This window comes from Hyla sarda, chromosome 5 (genome assembly GCF_029499605.1).
Source record: "Hyla sarda isolate aHylSar1 chromosome 5, aHylSar1.hap1, whole genome shotgun sequence".
Lineage (NCBI taxonomy): Eukaryota > Metazoa > Chordata > Amphibia > Anura > Hylidae > Hyla > Hyla sarda.
Genome location: NC_079193.1, coordinates 253,527,779 through 253,546,187, shown reverse-complemented (window position 1 = coordinate 253,546,187; position 18,409 = coordinate 253,527,779). Strand labels below are relative to the sequence as shown.

At 44.2% G+C, this 18,409-nt stretch overlaps 1 protein-coding gene across 3 annotated transcripts in view; it reads left to right on the top strand.

The window, feature by feature from the left end:
- MC5R (melanocortin 5 receptor) overlaps positions 1 to 16,521 on the top strand; it is a 75,254-nt gene extending 58,733 nt beyond the window's left edge. For 2 of the 3 annotated variants that reach the window (XM_056521493.1, XM_056521494.1), the window contains exon 3: positions 15,120 to 16,492. In XM_056521493.1, the coding sequence (XP_056377468.1) occupies positions 15,206 to 16,183 (978 nt within the window). In that variant the 5' untranslated portion in view covers positions 15,120 to 15,205 and the 3' untranslated portion in view covers positions 16,184 to 16,492. Of the gene's footprint in view, positions 1 to 15,119 lie in introns of all 3 variants that reach the window. The other variant, XM_056521495.1, reaches the window with a different exon arrangement.
- Positions 16,522 to 18,409: the final 1,888 nt, after the last annotated feature.

Here is an 18,409-nt window from a genome sequence, read left to right as displayed (position 1 = left end):
GGTAGGGAGGGGGGTGTAGGTCTGCATATACCTATGGGGAAGGGAGGGGGGTGTAGGTCTACATATACCTATGGGGAAGGGAGGGAGGGGAGGGGGGTGTAGGTCTGCATATACCTATGGGGAAGGGAGGGAGGGGGGTTGGGTGTAGGTCTGCATATACCTATGGGGAAGGGAGGGAGGGGGGTTTAGGTCTGCATATACCTATGGGGAAGCGAGGGAGGGGGGTGTAGGACTGCATATACCTATGGGGAGGGGAGGGGGTGTAGGCCTGCATATACCTATGGGGAAGGAAGGGACGTAGGGGGTAGGTCTGCATATACCTATGGGGAAGGGAGGGACGTGGGGGGTAGGTCTGCATATACCTATGGGGAAGGGAGGGAGGGGGGTTGTAGGTCTGCAAATACCTATGGGGAAGGGAGGGAGGGGGGTGTAGGTCTGCATATACCTATGGGGAAGGGAGGGAGGGGGTGTAGATCTGCATATACCTAGGCGGAAGGTATGGAGGGGGGGTGTGGGTCAGCATATACCTATGGGGGAGGGAGGGGGGTGTAACTCTGCATATTCCTATGGGAAAGGGGGGGTGTAACTCTGTATATTCCTATGGGAAAGAGGGGGGTGTAACTGCATATTCCCATGGGAAAGAGGGGGGTGTAACTCTGCATATGTCTATGGGAAAGAGGGAGTGTAACTCTGCATATACCTATGGGAAAGAGGGGGGGGGGTGTAACTCTGCATATACCTATGGAAAAGAGGGGGTTACCTGGCTACCTACCTACCTGCCCTTTTACTGTGCAGGACACAAAGGAGGGCATTATTACAGTTTGTGGGCCTATAGATGGAAAGATTGTGTTGAGGAGGAGAGGGCTCTGAAAAAATGCAGAGTCTGACATGTTTTTGCTGCAGATGTTAAGAGATCCACATGGTGGTCTTATCCGGACGGAGAAGAAAAGGAAAGAGGACACCGCTGATCAGAAAAGACGTAATTGTGAGTCCCAAAATGTAACTGTAATCACTTATATGGTATACACATCCTGTGTACAGCTGATATCTACCGCCATATGGTCCTGTATATAATCACTTATATTGTGTACAGATCCTGTATAGTATACTGGTCAATGTATAGTGGTTTTATTCAGTACAGTATGGCGGTATTATCCAGTTATTGTGTGGTGATATATATTTACTCCTTGTATACCAGTATTATTGGTCAAGGAAATTTACCTACGTTAAAGTGTTTCTTACATATATAAATTTTAGTTCATTGTGCAGGAGCATGGCAGAAGAATGACGAGCTGCAGAGACTAGCAGGGGCCCTTGCCTTTTTTTTGGTCCGGGGGCCCAGATGGTTGTCAGCCCCTGGGGGGAGGGGAGGGAGGGGGGGTGTAATTAAGGGTGTGTGTGTGTGTGTGTGGGGGGGGGGGGGTGCCAAACAAAGGGTCCTCTCCGGGTGCCAAATGCTCTAGGTACGCCCCTGCCCATGCTTCAGCCAACTCCAGACTGTGCCATTCAGACACTATATGGTCTCCCAATGCTGCCACAAACTCCAGGCAGTCATCCAGCCACTATGTGGTCTCTTGATACTGATGCCACCTCCAGGTTGTCTCATTCAGCCACTATATGGTCTCCTCATGCGTCAGCCACCCCCAGGCTGTGCCATTCAGCCATTATATGTGGTCCCTTCATGGTGTCACAAACTCCAGGCTGTGTCATTCAGCCCCTTTATGCTGTTGCCAACTCCAGGCTATGTCATTCCCCCAATATGTGGTCTCCTCACGCTGCTGCCAACTCTAGGCTGTGTCATTCAGCCACTATATGGTCTTCTCATGCTGCTTCCACCTCCACACTATGTCATTCAACCACTATATGGTCTCCTCATGCTGCCGCCAACTCCAGGCTGTGTCATTCAGCCACTATATGTCCTCCTCATGCTGCTGCCACCTCCACACTGTGTCATTCAACCACTATCTGGTTTCCTCTTGCTGACGCCAATGCTGCCGCAAACTCCAGGCTTTGACATTCAGCCACTATGTGGTCTCCCTATGCTGCCGCCAACTCCAGGCTGTGTCATTCAGCCACTATATATTTTCCTTATGCTCCCGCCACCTCCACGCTATGTCATTCAACCACTATATGGTCTCCTCATACTGATGCCACCTCCAGGCATTGTGCCACTCTGTGACAGTGATTCTGATAGTGACGCCTCTGATCTGCATGTCATACTGAATAACAGTATTATTTTACTAAACCAGCACACACCCTCTGCGTGTTACAGCAAGGCAAAGTGTTCTACACCCCTATTGAGGCTCTCTGTATGCCAGAAATAGCCGTTTTTAATAGCAGTTCGCTGCAAATAAATTGTTGTTGTGGGAAAATTCCCAATCGAATTTTTCAAAAATTTGCTCATCTCTAGTTGAGGTATATCTATGAAAAAAATTGCAGGCCTTTCTCATCATTTTAAATGGGAGAATCTGCAAAATTGGTGGCTATATAATTAGTTTAGAAATTTGATGATTACATCTGGATGGATAAATGTGGATGACTACTGTAGCCTGCCGTACAAAAAACAGACATGAGCATTGGCTACAAATGTAACAATAGCAATTTGCCTGTTATTAGAGAATGACACAATGGACTTCATTTACTTAGGATTTTCCGAGTACATGCTTTTTTGTGTCACACACTTTGTGTGACCAAAAATCCAAAAAACCCTGCAAAACTCTATATTTTACTCAGAAAACACAAAAAATGGAGCATGGCTGCTGGGGAAAGGGTGCATGGCCACTGAAAAGGGGCGTGTCCCAGACAGTTTTGTGCTCTGGAAAACCTGATAGCTCAGAGCTCAGGTGTAAAAGTAAAAAAAAAAAAAAGAAAAACGTATGAGAAAGTGCAAAACGTAGGGAAAATTTGAAAGTGCCACAAAGAAAACTACACTCCACTCTTAGTAAATCAGGGCCAATGTATTAACACTGTTACACTGTAAATAGAAGGCTAAATTAATCTACTGTTAGTTCCATTCTGTCAGGGCCAGACTGGCCTACCGGGATACTGGAAATTTTCCAGGTAGGTTGTCTGCCCTGTGAGCCAACTGGGGCCGGCCCAATGTCCTAACATAACATTTGGCTACCAGACCCCAAACATTACTGGCTGGTTCACAGTGGGCCGGCCGGCTGTTTCATGGCCAGGCCACCCACCATCCGCTAGCACACAAGGTCCTAACATCAGCCTCTGTACAAAGTCCCCTGTGCAGAGTTAGTAGCAGGCTGGAGAGCTTAGCTCTTAGCTCTGTTCTCTGTGTATGGCGGAGTAAAAAGCTATAAGCTCCCCAGCCTGGGACTAACAATGCTCTTTGGCTGAGATTTGCTTGGGGGAGGAGGCCGCACAGAACGTCTGCGTTCTGGCTTAGGCAACGTGATGACATCATATTGTGCCGCCTTTATCTGAACTGAGTGGCTCTGCATGGGCATGGAAGAAGCTAAGTTACTGCAAAAAGGGGGGGGGGGGGGGTAGAGATCTGGCTATATACTATCTAATATGGGGGGGGAGGGAATCAGTCTATATACTATCTAATATGGAGCAGGGGTCTGTGGAAGGGGGAGGGTGTCTGCCTTCATTCTGGCTAATATGAAGGGGTTGGGGATAAGCCAATATACTACCTAATATAGAAGGGGGGATGACCAGCTTGGGGCACTATGTATTGTAGTTTGTCTAGGTGGGTAATAGGGGATAGGGCGAATGCTGAAAATGTGCGGACTTAAGGATGTTTGTCCAGCAGACTTTGCAGACAAGTTGTGGCCGGGAGAAGTTGTTATGAGGCCCTGAAATGGATGGAAAAGATGGGAAAAGAGAACTATTTAAATGAAAAAAGACACCCCTTTGAGTCACTGAATGTAACCGTGGTCACTTATATGGTCCAAAGAGCCTGTTTATAGCTAGTATTTACCACTATATGGGCACTGTTATATTAGTGCATGTGGACCCCAATCCATGACTGAAAAGTAAGGGTACTCTTGATTCTGACCATGTGGATAAATGTTCGTTCCACTTTTTTTTCCTTCTTGTATAGATGATATGAGAGTAGGGAAAACTGAGATCAATTACTTCTAAATTTGCCACAGTGTTTTGTGCACCAGAATTTTTCGGCAAGATGGAGTGCGAGGTAATATAGTATGTGGGCTGGTGGTGTCTATGTTCCAGGGCTGCTTTTTAGTTCCAGTCCAGCCCTGCATCCTGTAATGGTTTAATGGAAGACCAGTGTGTCATGGAGCATTCATCTTTTGTATTAGCTTTTTATTAATTCTGTTCAAAACCATTGCTGCTTTTGTAGACTATACAAACAAAAACATGTAGACAGCACTACCATATGGGGGTGTAACAAGTGAATAGGTACTGATCATGTAAGGTACAATCCTGTATATACCAAACAACCCCTTAATTGTGTTGAGCGGCATAAGCCATTTTCGAATTTGCAATATTTTGCGAATAAATGGACGAATATTCGTCATATATTCGCTAAATTCGCATATTCATGTTTTATTTTCGCATATGCAAAAAATTGCATATACAAAAATTTGCATATGCGAAAATTTGCATATGTGGGAAGCCTAAGGCTGAATTTGTGGGAGTGGCCGGTTGTATCTAACGTCCGGCCTCCCTGCAAGCTGGCACGTTCACTGCTCAGTGTTGGTGGACGTCGGAGGAAGGTGACGTCAGCAAGCTGGGACTTCCGATCCCAGTCAGAGAGCGGCGTGCATTGAGCGTCTCTGTCTGCATTGAAGTCTCTGTCTCCAGGACCGAATTCAGAGGGCGGATAAGTGCCGGCTACCGGCGCCTTTTCTTGATTACCGGTGCTCGTTTGACACATAGCTCCGTTGCGGGAACGGTTCCCCGCCAGTCGGGACTGCAGGTTCGCAGACGCGGGATTCTGCCGGGGGTACATGTGTGGTAGTTGCCGGAGTTTGTGCAGGGGGAGGGGGGGGGTTTGGGTTCGGCGGCACATAACCGTTGCTTCATAAGTAATTATCCGCAAAACTGCATATCGGTTGCAAACATAAGGATGGCATAAGGTCATAAGGATGGCATAAGGTTATATAGCTTGTTATGTGGCAGGGTATTGTCATATTGTGCAATTATACTTTGCAGGCATAAAGTGCTTGGGGCAACTGTCAAAACAGTCAAAGACTCATAGGTATGTTTCAAGGTATATGTATTAGTCTTGGAAACTAGAGGTTGTCACAATTAATGCACAATTTATTGATATATACTGACAGTGGTGGTCGATTGGGACAGGGCGCACGCTGTGATGGCTCTAGAGACATGGTCACGGGGGTACTGCATTCAGTGGGGCGGAGGTCATGTCTCCAGAGTGGTCAGCAGAAGCATGTTATTTGGACAGATCCCAGCATACTACAAAAGGACAGTAGCGTAGCACAGGCCAAACCTCAGTGACAACTTACTGGCTTCGGACGCATCAGGGTATGCCTGATATATATGTATATGTATGTATATATATATATATATATATATATATATATATATATATATAAAAATGTTTATTCCTATGACTGGCCCCATGACTGGCTTCACAGGACATGCAGAACGCCACACAGGAGTAGATGTTATTGACACACTCTCTCACGATTATGACTACTGACACGTTTTCAGAGCACACCGTACGCGTTTAACCCACTATCCTGACATGCTTTCAGCGGGTTCCCACGTTCTAGAGCTTACTTCACGGCACTCATAGGAGTAACTATCAACCCATATTTCTGACACGATTTAGGGGCGGGGGGCAATCCACAGCTGGTTGCTTCTGACACGTTTTCAGAGCATACCACATGTTACACATATGAGTAGGAATTAGCCCGTTGTCCTGACACGCTTTCAGGGAGGTAACCTACAGCCGGTTTGCTACTGACACGTCTTTCAGAGCATACCACACGTTACACACATGAGTAGGAGTTAACCCGTTGTTCTGACATGATTCCTGACCCGCCTTCAGGGTGGCGGGGGGGGGGACACAACAGTTAGTGGCTGCTGACGCGTTTTCAGAGCGTACCACACGTTATACATATGTGTAGGAGTTCAACCCGTTGTCCTGACAAGTTTTCAGGGGGGTAACCTACATCTGGTTTGCTGCTGACACGTTTTCAGAGCATACCACACAGTACACATATGACTAGACGCGTATCCAGTTGTCCTGACACGTTTTTCAGGAGGGTAACTACGACTGATTGCTGCTGACATGTTTTCAGAGCAAATACACGGCAACAACAAGTAATCAAACTATCTCCTGAATGTCTTGCAGGATGGAGCCACAACAAGCCAGCTGCTGACATAGTTTTCAGAGCAAATAGCTCGATGCAACACGTTGCGTTCACACGGTTCAGAACAAGGGCTTGCGCTTCTTCAGGCCTTAGAATTTCATGTGCGGATAGTGTCACGGTGGTATCAATGTTGGCCGCTTCACTGTTCCACGATCAGGGTTTTTCACAACAATTGGGACGGTCTAGTGTAGTCACGGTTTACCGGGCCAGGAGAGTTGTTTCCAGGTGGTACATGGTCAGGTGGTAGGCACCTGGGCCGGAAGTAGGAATATTGTAACATGCTTAATGTGTCGTGTTGTTCTAGGTCCTTGCCTGACGGTTGACGGTGGTAGTTGGCAGGTCAGTAGCTAAGGGGGTCATCAAGTAGAATTGGTAGGCATACATGGTTTTCATGTCTCGTTAATCTCTCCCCGGCACCAGTTATGGCCCGGACAGGTGGTGGCATCATGTCGAACGCATCAGACATTGAAGACACGTTGTCTGTCCCAGAAACCCTTGCCAGGAGTTCCGAGCAAGGAGTAGGCACCGCGTGATGGAGGAGCTTCGCAAGAAGGGAATTCCATTTCTGGCGTCAGCCAGGAAAGCGGAATTGTACAAGCTGCTAATGTCAGGACAGGACGCTAGCGGCAGTCAGCGGGACATGTCGGGGCAGACCGTGGCCACGTCTCTGGCACAACTACATACTATGATGAACAGCATGATGTCCTCTTTGTCCAGCCTGGAATCCAGAATGGACACGTTCGAGAGGGGTAGTGCGTCCCAGGAATCAGTCCCTCCTGCGGTTGCACCAGCAATCCCAGCTACACCCGTGGTGGTGGCTCCTGTAGGTAGGGGAATAACACCTCCAAAGATCACGCCATCACACTTCATTCCCGCAACCATCCGTATGGATATTCTTGACGGCAAGGACGTTAACCTGGCATCCTTGCTTATCAGTACCCAAGACGTCACTGAGACGAAGACAGTAGCATGTGGGAAGGTTTCAGTGGTCTTCAAGAGCAAGGTTGCCAGGTTAAACCGCAAGCTCACAATAGTTGAGTTTGTGATTGCTTTCAGTCTATACAGGGATGTGATCTGCACAGAGAAACCAGAAAGGAGGGGTCACGGCCTCATTTGCTCCTGGGCACAAGTTCTCGGCTGCTGTAGACAAACTGGGGCGCCCTGTGAGGTACCTTGGCAAGAGCCAAGTGTGCAACAATTACAACTTGTTGAGTTGCAACTTCAGCAACTGCAGGTTGTTGCACGTGTGCTTGCTTTGCTTCCGGACCCATCCCAGCTCAATGTGCTCCCAGAGGTCACAGCAGTCTTGACTAGGCAGGGTCCAGGTGGATGCGTTGGCTTGTGTGTTGGCAGATCACCCGGAACAAGACTGGGTACAATGGTTACTCACAGGCTTCAGGACGGGTTTCCACACAGGGTTAGTGGCATTACCGCAATCTGCTTTTGAGTGTGAGAATTTACTATCAGCCACGAAACAACCCCAGGTCGTTACAGAATTGATACAGCAGGAGTTGGCCAAGGGCTTCATCATCGGGCCATTCCAGACGTCACCGTTCGAAGTTTGGAAGGTCAGTCCGGTCGGGGTGGTGATGGGGAAGTTCTCCAATAAAAAACGTCTAATTTATGATTTATCTGCCCCGTATTCCTCTGTAGTACCCAGTTTAAATGCCCTGATCCCATCTGAAGAATTTTCTATGAAATATGCCTCTGTCAACCTCGCCATACAAATTATTCTTCAGTTGGGACCAGGCACATGGTTAGCAAAGGCAGATATTGCCGATGCCTTCAAGTTGTTACCAGTAGCAGAAGAGTTGTGGAAGTGGTATGGCATAAAGTGGCAGGGCATGTACTATTTCGCCTCAAGACTAACGTTCAAAGAGCAGCCCTTGGTTGTTCGAACAGCTGGCACGAGCCTTGCACTGGGTACTTGTAAATGTGACAGGTAGTAGACACTTCATACATTACTTGGACGATTTTCTCCTGTTAGATCCACCAGGTTGCAATCCTAACAGCCTGCCAGCACTGAGGTCATTGTTCAACACCGTGGGTATACCAGTGTCTCATGGAAAAATGGAGGGTCCATCGGTCACTATCACGTTCCTCGGTGTGGTACTAGACATGGAGAGAATGCAGGCCACCCTGCCCGCAGACAAACTCAGTAGAATCAAGGAAACCATCCAGAAATTCATGTGAACACGGGTGAAATCAAGGATTGAACTCCAGAGCTTGTTAGGTATGCTTGCCTTCGCGATGCGGATAATTCCGCAGGGAAGATCTTTTGTATCAAGGTTGTTGGCACTACTGTCACTAGCAACAAAGCCAAGTAGTCAGGTCAAGTTAGGTCCTGAGGCACTGGCAGACTTACACATGTGGCACGATTACATCAGCCAGTGGGGTGTCAATGTTCTTGCCAGCTGTCACTAGCGACTCTCCAAAGGTGTACACGGATGCCACAGGCACATTGGGTTTCGCAGCAATCCATGGCGGTCAGTGGATGGCCAGCCGATGGCCACCGGAGGTCATGGATGTCCCTGGGTTTAGCCGCACTTCCGCCTTGTTCGAAGTGTACCCCATAGTGGCCGCAGCACATGTCTGGGGGCCCTTATGGTCCAATTCCACAGTCACGTTTTTCTGTGACAATTTGGCCACAGTACAGACAGTTAACAAGGGCAGATCCAAGTCGTTACAGGTCATGAGTTATTTGCGCAGACTGGTATGGATAGCACTACAACACAATTTCAACTTCATTGCAGTACACATAGCTGAAACTTGCAACACAGCGGCCGATGCCTTATCAAGGGGTAACTATGATCTTTTTTTTCAGGTCACACCAGGTGCGGAGCCAGTAGCCACCACAGCGCCTTCACATCGGGTGCTAACCCTGGATTGAGGCGTTACTCCCTGATAGCAGAAACTTTAGTGAAGAGTTCATTAGCTCCGAGGACAAGGAAGGCTTACGCAGCAGCCATCAGCTTATACAGCTCGTTTCTGGACAGACACGCCTTGCCTTGGGGCTTTAGCATTCCCACCATACTACAGTTTATTGCCTTTTGCCACTCTGACTTGGGCTTGTCATACAACTCCATAAAATTACATATATCCGGGATTCAACACTACCATGCATTGCAATTCCCTGGGGAGCCTTCCATATGCTCGGTACATGTTATTAAAGCTGCATTAAAGGGGGTTAATTCTAACTCCATCCCGTGGGTGGGTACACGGCAGCCTATCACAGGGGAGATGTTTAGAGATATGTCGACTCTTCTCGACTCCGCCCCGTTCGGGTGGTTTCGTAGCAAGGTCATCAAGGTCGGCATATTCTTAGCACTCTATGGGTTTTTGAGGCCTTGGGAGTTTACTTGTGCATCACATTCAGCACCTTTCGTGGACAAAGCCCAACTTAGCATCAAGCAAAGTCATGCAGAACTGACACTGCGGGTTACAAAAACCTGCAGGGAGTCCACTGTGGTGCGGTATTATCCCCCCGTCAACCCCCGGTGCCCACTAGCGGTACTGTGGGCAAAAATTGTGAATGGTAAATCGGAGGTAAGGCCGTTGTGTCCATTTGATTCAGCACCTCTCACCGGTGCTCAGTTTGTCAGTCATGTACATACATTGATTAGGCCTTGAACCACGGTGCTACTCGGGACACTCGTTGCGCATTGGAGCAGCCTCCGCAGCCTCCAAACAGGGAGTACCGGTCCATATACTAGGTAGATGGAATTCAAATGCCTACACGGCATACATTCCCAACCCCCAGTTAGAAATGGCGGATGTATTCCGATTTTTAGTTCTGTAACAAATAAAAGTTTTTTGCTTTCACCATTAACCTAACTGTGCTATCATTTTTGCCCACTATAGGCGTGCCCTCGTTCACGGTTTGGGCACAATTCAACCGCTGTTAAGATTCAGTGATAGGGTCAGTTAGTGTCAGTCCAGGTTAAGGCATGTGTGTTCAGTGGCAGGATGTGTTTTACAGGTGGACGAGTTGTCAAAACAAACAGATTAAGACAAGCATTGGTAAGTATGTCCAATTCCAGTACTATGGGCCACGACCACAAGTGGGAAGCCTACGGCTGAATCTGTGGGAGGGGCCGGGTGCATTAAACGTCCGGCCTCCCTGGAAGCCGGCATGTTCATCGCTCAGCGTTGCCCACCTTCCCAACCCATTTTCTATTTATCATTAACAGGGCATGCCCACTATAGGCGTGCCCTCATTCGCGGTTTGGGCACAATTCAACCGCTGTTAAGATTCAGTGATAGGGTCAGTTAGTGTCAGTCCAGGTTAAGGCATGTGTGTTCAGTGGCAGGATGTGTTTTACAGGTGGACGAGTTGTCAAAACAAACAGATCAAGACAAGCATTGGTAAGTACGTCCAATTCCAATACTATGGGCCACGACCACAAATAAAAATTAGCATATGTGCAAATTCGCACAGTAGTATTAGAGCCGTCTTTACACCACACAAGCTGGAAGCAGAGAGGGGTGATCACTGTGATGTGTACTGCGAAAAAAACAAACAAAAAAAATAAACAAATATTCGTAATTGCGAATATATAGTGCTATATTTGCGAATATTCGCGAATTCGCGAATATGCGATATTCGCAAATAAAATTTGCATTGCGAATATTCGTGAGCAACACTACCCCTTAACAGGTGTGCAAATATGCCTTGTAATAAACTCCAAACATTAATAAACCCAAAAGAAAAAAATGGAGCTACTCAAAGTGTGTGAAAAAATTATATATAATCTTTATTTCATGACATGAAAAACACAGTGCAGTTAAAAAAGGAGAAATACGGCACAGACAGGCGGCATACCTGGGACAGTAAAGAGTAGATGTGCAAAAGATGCTAACACACATTAAATACATATATAATTGCTGTCACATAGTTGTAAATGAAACCAAACTGTTTATAGTGAGATGTTTAGAGGGAATATCTAAAGTGCAAGTGCAAACAGGACAAAGCCTAAACACCAGCCATGTGGCATTAACATGTAAACATACACGTACCGCAGTATATATGAAAATACTACAGGTCCCAGGATGCCACCACCCCTACACGTGTTTCGGTCACAACTATGTGACTTAGCAGATATATATGTATTTAATGTGTGTTAGCATCTTTTGCACATCTACTGTTTACTGTCCCAGGTATGCCGCCTGTCTGTGCCGTATTTCTCCTTTAACTGCACTGTGTTTTTAATGTCATGAAATAAAGATTATATATTATTTTTTCACACACTTTGAGTAGCTCCTTTTTTATTTTGGGTTTATGCTTTTGTAGACTGTACATTCACTGCACACTTTCACTCATTCTTATCTGTATTATAAATCCAATCTAATATATTAATTTTATTCACTTAAATATATTGAAGCCTCATAACATTTAATCAGGGGCAAAGCTATAGAGGTTGCAGATGTAAAGATTGCAGCGGAGCACTGGGCAGGCTTGCAAATCAATATTATAAACATCACATGGAAGGCAGGGGGCTCTGTTACAGATTTTTCTATGGGGCTGAGAAACTACAAGTTAAAGGGGTATTCCAGGCAAAACCTTTTTTTATATATATATCAACTGGCTCCGGAAAGTTAAACAGATTTGTAAATTACTTCTATTTAAAAAGCTTCATCCTTCCAATAGTTATTAGCTTCTGAAGTTTTCTGTCTAACTGCTCAATGATGATGTCACGTCCCGGGACATGAGTCATCAGAGAGCAGTTAGACAGAAAACAACAACTCAACTTCAGAAGCTAATAACTATTGGAAGGATTAAGATTTTTTAATAGAAGTAATTTACAAATCTGTTTAACTTTCCGGAGCCAGTTGATATATATATAAAAAAAAGTTTTGGCCTGGAATACCCCTTTAAGCTTCTAAGTCAATCTTTATTTTTAGTACTTTTTTCTATTAGAAAGTCTAAAAAAATCCTGATTAATACACCCTTTAGTAATAACTAGAGATGAGCAAACTTACACTAAATTCGATTCGTCACTAACTTCTCGGCTCTGCGGTTGCTGACTTTTCCTGCATAAATTAGTTCAGCTTTCAGGTGCTCCCGTGGGCTGGAAAAGGTGGATACAGTCCTAGGAGACTCTTTCCTAGGACTGTATCCACCTTTTCCAGCCCACCGGAGCACTGGAAAGCTGAACTAATTTACGCAGGAAAAGTCAGCAACCGCCGAGCTGTGAAGTTCCTGACAAATTGAATTTACTGTAAGTTCGCTCATCTCTAGTAATAACTTTATAAAAATGGGATGACTATCTAAGAACAAGTTTACTTGAGGCACAATGTATGTATCTGGCAAATGTGTCTAAATGTCCATAGAGCTGTATCAAAAAAGCATTTCTACTCTAATATAATATAATATAATAATGACAATGCTAATAATGTTAGATAATAGTTTCCTGGCAAGCAGATTTTGTCTATCATTATCTTGATTTTCAGACTGAGACTAAGGGTAGGGTCACAGAGAACGGATCCACAGTGCATTTTATGCTGCAGACCACTGATGACGGACCCTACAGTGTGCCTCCAGCAGCAATCCGCCGCTACGAGAAGACACACAGCAATCTGCGAATCGCCGCACGCATGCGCAGTGTACTTGCAGAGATCACGGCGGCTCCCATTGCTCTCAGCTAGGCTGAGAGCAGTCGCGATGTGTGCAATTACACTACGCATGCGTGCGGCAACTCGCAGAACACTATTGGGGAGATTTATCAAAACCTGTATAGAGGAAAAGTTGACCAGTTGCCCATAGCAACCAACTCACTTTAAAAGGGCCTCTCAAAAATGAAAGAAGCGATCTGATTGGTTGCTATGGGCAACTAGTCATCTTTCCTCTACACAGGTTTTGATACATCTCCCCCTGTATGTCAGCTCCATAGCGGTGAATTACCACTACGAGCAGGCACAGCTGGAGGCACACTCTAGGGACCGTCATGAAAAAAAAAGCTGTTTGTAGATCCATTTCCTGTGACCCTACGCTAAAAAAAGCTTTGCTAGACTCTAAAATCATCTGGGTTACTGGTTTATCAGGGGAAGGGGATACCTATGACATGTATGCTTCTTATCTGACCTGTCATGCTTACAACTTACACAATTGCCCAGATTTATCAGCCTGGAACCCTAATTGTATGGTTTTGCCATAACAGCCAATCAATGAGCAACTTTCATATCTTAACGAGCTCTTATAAAGTTGAGCTATGATTGGTTACTATAGGAAAAAACAGACAATTAGGGTTTCAAGCTGATTAGCTAAAATTAGCATAAGGGAAAATTAGCATAAGCGAAAATTCGCATATGCGAAATTTCGTACGTCAGTCTCACACAGTAGTATTAGAGCCTTCTTTACACCACACAAGCTGGAAGCAGAGATGGATGATCACTGTGATGTGTACCGTGAAAAAAAAAAACAGAATATTCGTAATTGCGAATATATAGTGCTATATAATAAAATTTGCATTGCGAATATTTGCGAGCAACACTATACAGAGACATGGGATTTGAGCATGATGAATAACTTAAGTTCAGTATGAATCAATAACTTAAAATGGGATTCACCAGGTTTACTTCTGAAGAGTTACGTGCCTACCAACTGCCTACAAAATTGTTATCATTTAAATAAATACATGTAGAATCACAACTTGTGTTTATTCAGTACTTGGAGCTCAGTTTAAAGGGGTACTCCGCCCCTGACATCTTATCCCCTATCCAAAGGACAGGGGATAAGATGTTAGATCGCTGCGGTCCTGCTGCTGGGGACCACGGGGATCGCCACTGCGGCACCCCGCCATCATTACTGCACAGAGCGAGTTCGCTCTGTGCGTAATGACGGGCGATACAGGGGCCGGAGCAGCGTAACGTCATGGCTCTGCCCCTCATGACCTCACGGCCCGTCCCCTTAATGCAAGTCTATGGCAGGGAGCGTGACGACTGCCACGCCCCCTCCCATAGACTTGTATTGACGGGGGCGGGCCGTGACGTCACGAGGGGCGGAGCCGTGACGTAATGATGCTCCTGCCCCTGTATTGCCCATCATTACGTGCAGAGCAATCTCGCTCTGCCAGTAATGATAGCGGGGTGATACAGCAGCGATCCCCGGGGTCCCCAGCAGCGGGACCCCGGCGATCTGACATCTTATAGGGGATAAGATGTCTAGGGGCTGAGTACCCCTTTAAAGCATCACTACAGCTGTTTCTAAGCTTTGTTGAAAATGATGAGGATATAAGGGAAAATGTTTATAATTTGTGTAAATAATATTTCCCTTATTTATATAGGACCAGCATATTTTGAAGCACTATACAGCATGTGTCATCATTCAAATTGGTCCCTGTTGGAGATGAGCGAACTTACAGTAAATTCAATTTGTCACGAACTTCTCGGCTCGGCAGTTGATAACTTTTCCTGCATAAATTAGTTCAGCTTTCAGGTGCTCCGGTGGGCTGGAAAAGGTGGATACAGTCCTAGGAGACTCTTTCCTAGGAATGTATCCACCTTTTCCAGCCCAACGGAGCACCTGAAGGCTGAACTAATTTATGCAGGATAAGTCATCAACTGCCGAGCCGAGAAGTTTGTGACAAATCGAATTTACTGTAAGTTCGCTCATCTCTAGTCCCTGTCTTTATTGGGGCTCACAATCGAAATTCTAAATTCAGAATGTTTTGGAGTATGGGAGGAAACCATACCCTGAGTACCCAGAGGAAACCCATGTAAACATGGAAAAGTACCTTAGAAAATTAACTGTGAAAATAGATGTAAAAATGCTAATACCTGTGTTCTTCTTCGTAGTACATCTCAGCACTTGTGATAATGGGCTGTGACCATACAGTTGACAACCAGCTTTCTGAAGAAAAGATCTCTATGGTGTTTTAGTGATGAACTCTTCATTGCCTCCACGTATACTGGAACTTTATATAAGCAGCTTGGATGGTAACAATACAGTGCCAACAACCAAATCCAAATTGTCATCATGTGATCAAGTGGTAATAGCTGCCGAGGTATTTTTAACCCTTGGGATTGTAAGTCTTCTTGAAAACATCCTGGTCATCTCTGCTATTATTAAGAACAAGAACCTGCATTCGCCCATGTACTTCTTTGTATGTAGCTTAGCAGTAGCTGACATGTTAGTTAGTGTGTCTAATGCATGGGAGACAATTGCTATCAATCTTATCAACAATAAACATCTAGTCATGGAAGATGCCTTCGTACGTCATATTGACAATGTTTTCGATTCCATGATCTGTATTTCAGTGGTTGCTTCTATGTGCAGTTTACTTGCCATAGCAGTAGATAGGTATATTACTATTTTCTATGCTTTACGGTACCATAACATCATGACTGTGAAGAGGGCTGGAGCCATCATTGCTTGTATTTGGACATTCTGTACAGGGTGTGGAATTATCTTTATTCTCTACTATGAATCAACTTATGTCATTATATGTCTTATTACTATGTTTTTCACTATGCTTTTCTTAATGGTATCTTTATACATTCATATGTTCTTGTTGGCGCGCACTCATGTAAAGAGGATAGCTGCTTTACCAGGGTATAATTCTGTCCACCAGAGAACAAGTATGAAAGGCGCCATCACCCTAACCATATTGATAGGTATATTTATTGTATGCTGGGCTCCATTCTTTCTCCACCTCATTCTCATGATTTCCTGTCCACAGAACCTTTACTGTGTCTGTTTTATGTCTCATTTCAACATGTACCTTATTCTGATAATGTGCAATTCTGTCATTGATCCTCTGATATATGCTTTCCGCAGTCAGGAAATGCGTAAGACATTCAAGGAAATCATTTGCTGCTGTAATTTGCGAATCTCCTGTGAACTGCCTAGTAAATATTAATAAAATACTTGATAATGTCATATTGGTCCATTTGTTTAGTTTCTGTCTCCTGATTTTAAAGATATATTTATGGCAGGTCTGTATTTTATACACATAAGTACAGAATTGGTTACTCAATAGGGAAGGCATAAAGGCTATGGACACCTTTTAAAAAAATGTTTTTTTATTATTTTCTTTTTCCTGAATGCAAAATTAAGTAACTTTCTAAACAGTCTTTATCAGTAAAGCTGATAATCAACAATAGGATAAACACATCAGACAGACTTTCTGCTTGCGAGGAATTTCCTTTGCAATTTCAGTAAGGGGAACCGTGCCTCCCGGAATCAGGGTTAATTTCACGGAGTGAAAATTAAGTGACATCACACTTAATAAAGACATGTGGAAAACATGGAAATTGAAAAATGGATGTGTATGTATAAACTACACAAAAAATGTATGCAATTATATAACAGCCCTACACAATGTAATAAACAATACAGTGATTGTGAATTAAAAAAAAAGTAAAAAAAAAAAAAATGTACTAAAAAAAAAAATAATAATAAAAAAATTATTATAAAAAATGTCAATTTTTTCATTTTTTTAAATTCATAATCACTTTTCTATTTTTTATTACTTTGTGTAGGGCAGTTATATAATTGCAGTAATTTTTGTGTAGGTTTTTTCTGCCTGAATTCATGTATACATACACATCCATTGTTCCATTTCTTTATTAAGTGTGATGTCATGATACATGTGATGTTCCTAAGAAAGTATTTAAAGTTTGGATTCTATCCTGTGTGTTATGCCATGACTAAGGACCTGTAACGATCCGAAACACGTCGGCTCCTGCCTGATGCAAGTTTGTATCCGCTGATCCTACAATAAAACAGACGTTTTACCACAATTGGTGCTGGACATTCCTTTGTTATATTGTTCATCTGGTCCGGGGATGCTGTCGGCTAGCCCGTGCGCTGGTGCTGGAAACTCGAGGGAGAGAGCTGTCCACACAGTGTTGCTTCACAGCTTTCACAGTCTCCCGTCTCTAGAATTCCCACTTTCTCCTGCCAGGAGCCCACACAATGTGAGCAAGGGAAAAGGTATGATACAGAGCTTTTTAAAACTTGGGGGAAAAAATTAAGGGAGAAGGGGTGTTAAGAGTAGTTAGGGAATTTAATTGGAGTTTGTTTTTCAAAATATGGTTTGATTTGACAGGTACTCTTTAAGCATTAGGGCAATATACTCATGTAGCATGGCAAAGCACATCTCTATGACATATTGCAGTTTAAGATGTTCCTGCCACCCCATCATCCAGTACAAGAAGGGAGAAGAGATCCTCTTCAGTACATACTGCTGTATAAGAGGATTGAATACTCCAACAATTTGTCCAAAGAGCTTGCCAAGTGATGCCCAAACATAAATCCTACGCTTAGCCAAAAACCACACAAATATATTGAATATCCAATAAATCAAAGCAATTCATTTTACTGATACAATAATACATTAAAAAAACACATACAACATGGGAAATGTGAAATGATTTAGAGGTAAAGGAGGGACCAACTAATGAATTCCAACAACAGTTGATGTTTATACCATACATAAGGTACTGTGTGTTGCCCACCTAATGAGACCTCCAACCCACATTTTGTGACAGCTTGTTTACAGAGGGTCTGCTCCTATCTGCTGGATAGCAATAGTGTGGAGCTGCCATTAGCATTTAGAAACAACAACTCTATTAAAGATGACGGCTCCAATAAAATAATAAAAAGAAAAAAACTTTCAATTAGTAACTAAAGCAAGAACTGATACATGTTCTCATTTCTACTACATAGCAGAAATACAGTATGCAAAATATCTCCAGTAGAGATGACTAATGTGGTTCAGCACAAACAGATTTTGCTCCAAACTTTACAAAAAAAAATTGAGCATGTCAAAGTTTTTTTTTTATTCATTTTTGGCTAATCCTATACAGAAGTAGTTAAAGGGGCATTCCAGGAAAAACTTTTTTTTTATATCAACTGGCTCCAGAAAGTTGAACAGATTTGTAAATGACTTCTATTAAAAAATCTTAATCCTTTCAATAATTATCAGCTGCTGAAGTTGAGTTGTTGTTTTCTGTCTGGCAACAGTGCTCTCTGCTGACATCTCTGCTTGTCTCGGGAACTGCACAGAGTAGAAGAGGTTTGCTATGGGGATTTGCTTCTAAACTGTGAGGTTCCAGAGACACATGTCATCAGAGAGCACTTA